Genomic DNA, 3,466 nt, shown 5'->3' with positions numbered 1-3,466 from the left:
CTAGACACGACACCTTCCTCGTCTTCATTTTGTTCACTGACACCTCTCTCTCTGTTTTCTGTCTCTGCTGCCTCCGTTGCTTCGGAGTATGAACAACATGCACCGTGATTTCACATAGGTAATCAAAATATAGTTTATCCCCTCTCAGTGTTAAAAATAATGTCTTTATCTGGGCAGAATTAGCAGAAATGTGCATATTTCTAGGCTAAACTGAGATGTCTTTCTCCTACTAGGCTACTCCAAATAGGCTAGACATTTTGACTTCCCTTACCAAAAAGAAGTTTATTCTAGTGTACTATTAGTATACTTCTTTTAAACTTAAAAGTATACTTTCAGTTTACTTTTGATGTACTTATCAAAGATATACTTGACAAGTATACAGAAAAGTATACTTATGCTTATACTAACTAGTTCGCTAGTTTTTATTCAAGATCAATTGTCATTACATAAACCCAACGCAAAATTAATGTTATCATGGTGTATTATTATCATTTGTGCAATGCAACACACAGCAATAATAATGTTGTAGGCTTTGAAAATTAAATGAACATGAGAAAACTCAAGGTAATTGTGAGTTAAACTGAATTTCAACAACTGCCAAGTGGCACAGCATTTACTGCCAGCCTCACATCTTTGTTGTGTCAAATTAACTCAAGCCTTAGTTTTACAGCACCCTTATTAATTATTAATTATTATTAACCCTACTCTTGTAATCTACCTTCAGAGACTTAACTATAGACGGGACTGTGATGAGGAATCTGAAGGATTAAAGTACAGTCTGCACTCACAGTGCTGCAGTGTTAATAATGGGGTTATTCTCCTCACCCAATGCCACCAGCTGCTCTTATCTGATCAAATAGAGGCTGTATAAAAGGGTTGATGCTGCAGCTGGTGGAGCGACTGTGAGCTGTGCATCATCATGAACGTGTCTACAAGTTTGAGGGTGCGCCTGCCGGTGCTGGTGCTGGTGTCGGAGGTTGTCATGATGGTTCTTTATGCTGTTTTTGTCACTTACGACGACAATGCCAATGCTAAGATGCAAAACAACGAGACCAACCCGATGGAAAACTCCGTGTATCGAGACTATCCATACTTTGCCGACGTGCAGGTGATGATCTTCATAGGCTTCGGCTGCCTGCTGGCCTTCTTCCGATTCTACGGCTTCGGTGGAATGGTCTTCAACTTCCTCACGGCCACGTTCGCGATCCAGTGGGCGATCCTGATACAAGGTTTCTTCCAGTTTTACTACGATGGTAAAATCCACCTGGGAGTGATCAACCTGCTGAATGCAGAGTTCGCCTGTGCCGTGGTGCTCATCTCTTTCGGCGCCGTGCTTGGGAAGACCAGTCCCGTTCAGCTCCTGGTCATGGCTTTGCTGGAGATCCCTGTCTTTGCTGTGACAGAGTGGGTTGTATTGAAATACATTAGGATCAATGATGCAGGTGGCACTATTCTCATTCACCTGTTTGCCTGCTACTTTGGTCTAGGGGTGACGTTTGCTCTGTACCGCCCGGGTCTGAATGAAGGTCACTCTAAAGAGACCACTAGTTATCATTCGGACATCCTCTCTGTGTTGGGAACCTTGTTTCTGTGGGTGTTCTGGCCCTCATTTAACTCTGCTCTGACCTTTAAGGGTGACGATCAACACAGAGCAATACTCCACACTTTTATAGGTCTCAGCTCGTCCACTATCACCCTCTTCGCACTCTCTGCAGTGTTCAATAAGCGAGGCAAGCTCACGATGGCTGATGTCCAGAATGTGACTCTGGCAGGTGGTGTGACTGTTGGAGCTTCAGTCGACATGATGATTTCTCCCGTAGCTGCCTACGCGCTGGGCGTCATGGGCTGCACGGCCTGTTTCTTTGGATACAGGTACCTGACCCCCTTTTTGGCCCGATACATGAGGATCCAGGACCAGTGTGGTATTCACAACCTGCACGGGCTCACTGGACTCATATCATCCACAGCAGGGATCTGTGCCATCCTCCTAGCCACTGAGGAGACCTACGGGCCCAGCATGTACCAGATCTTTTCCCATCGCGCTCCACCTGAGGGAGATCCAAAGCTCCTGGAGCTGCAGAAGCTGATTCCCGGGCTGAAGCCCGGCTTGGGTCGTACCGCGCAGGAACAGGCTCTCTACCAGGTGGCAGCTGTCTTCGCCACCATCGCAGCGTCTGCAATTGGCGGGCTGCTCACCGGTTTGGTCATGAAGCTGTCCTTCATGGCGTCCCCGTCTGACAATGACTGCTTCGATGATGAGCTTTTCTTTGACATGCCCTCTGACTTTGACAGTGTAGAAGCGCTCAAGACCCCCATAAGCTACGATGAAAAGTTACAAATGAGCTCCATGAACGACGCACAGAGGCCGTCATAATAAGTCATTCCATTTTTTAATTATTGTCATTTCAATTATTTCAAAATGTAGATATTTCTCACACTTGTTGCAAGTGTTACAGACGTGTTATGAAATGGTAGATGAAATGTATTTCAGATTTGAAATAAAGGATTCTTAGACATTAACCCTTCACCAAAAGCTGTTTACTGTTGCAGTTGGAGTTTTGTATGTGAAATGACAAAGGGCATGTAAAAGGGTAAAATATGACAGTTATTACAAAGAGAAGATATGTAATGTAATTTCATATTATATTTTAGAAATTTAATTTGAAATAAATGATTTTAAGAATACACTGATGTATCTTTTTTGTTCTTTTTACAATGTGTTGTAGCACATTTTCCTATGCAACATATTTATCGATATATACCGTGATCGAATTAAAACATCGGCTCGATTTTATTTTTGACAATTTTTTCTTACATTTATAATTAATAGTAACTCAGTTCTTTCTGCCTCCTCACTGAATTGGTCAACATTGCAGTTGACTGCAGAATACCCAACCAAGAGTTATATAATGTTATTGTCTATTTGCCGTTGTTTAAATGTGTTGCATTTTTATTTTTTTGGAAAGCACTTTGAGCTATGTCTCTTGTATGAAAAGTGCTCTATAAATCAAGTCCTTATGATTATGATTATTATCATTAGAAGAATAAAAGTATAAAACATGACATTTTTAAAGACATGATGTTTTTGATATGATAATCTCAAGGATTACTTCAACACTCTCTAATGTAAAATCAGAAACTGCTTTACGGTCTGTAGACACGAGTGTTACAGTTACAGTCAGGTAATCATCCGACTGAATTAGATTGGAAATTCAAACACAACAAAAGCATCCCCTTCTCAACTGAGAATATAATGAAGAGTGAATAACGTCTCATATGATGTCTCCTTATCACCATGGTTACGTTTAACTCACTAGTAGGAACTAACTGATCATCTAACCTGACTTTGTGGTTTACTTAATTGAGTATTTCTGAGCACCGTCACTACGGTTACACATACATAATTTGATGTGTAAGAATGTATAAGCTACGATTTGAAACTAGACATTTGAATGAGTTGACAGTT

General features: G+C 41.4%; 1 protein-coding gene across 1 annotated transcript; it reads left to right on the top strand.

Moving 5' to 3' along the window:
* The first annotated feature begins 799 nt into the window (after nt 1-799).
* LOC119485782 (ammonium transporter Rh type B-like) lies at nt 800-2,602 on the top strand. Its single transcript, XM_037765543.1, has one exon. It carries the CDS (start codon nt 920-922, stop codon nt 2,372-2,374), a length of 1,455 nt encoding a protein of 484 aa, XP_037621471.1. The 5' UTR covers nt 800-919; the 3' UTR covers nt 2,375-2,602.
* Nucleotides 2,603-3,466: the final 864 nt, after the last annotated feature.

This window comes from Sebastes umbrosus, chromosome 1, assembly GCF_015220745.1.
Source record: "Sebastes umbrosus isolate fSebUmb1 chromosome 1, fSebUmb1.pri, whole genome shotgun sequence".
In the NCBI taxonomy this organism is placed as follows: domain Eukaryota; kingdom Metazoa; phylum Chordata; class Actinopteri; order Perciformes; family Sebastidae; genus Sebastes; species Sebastes umbrosus.
This window is presented reverse-complemented; position numbering and strand designations above follow the sequence as displayed.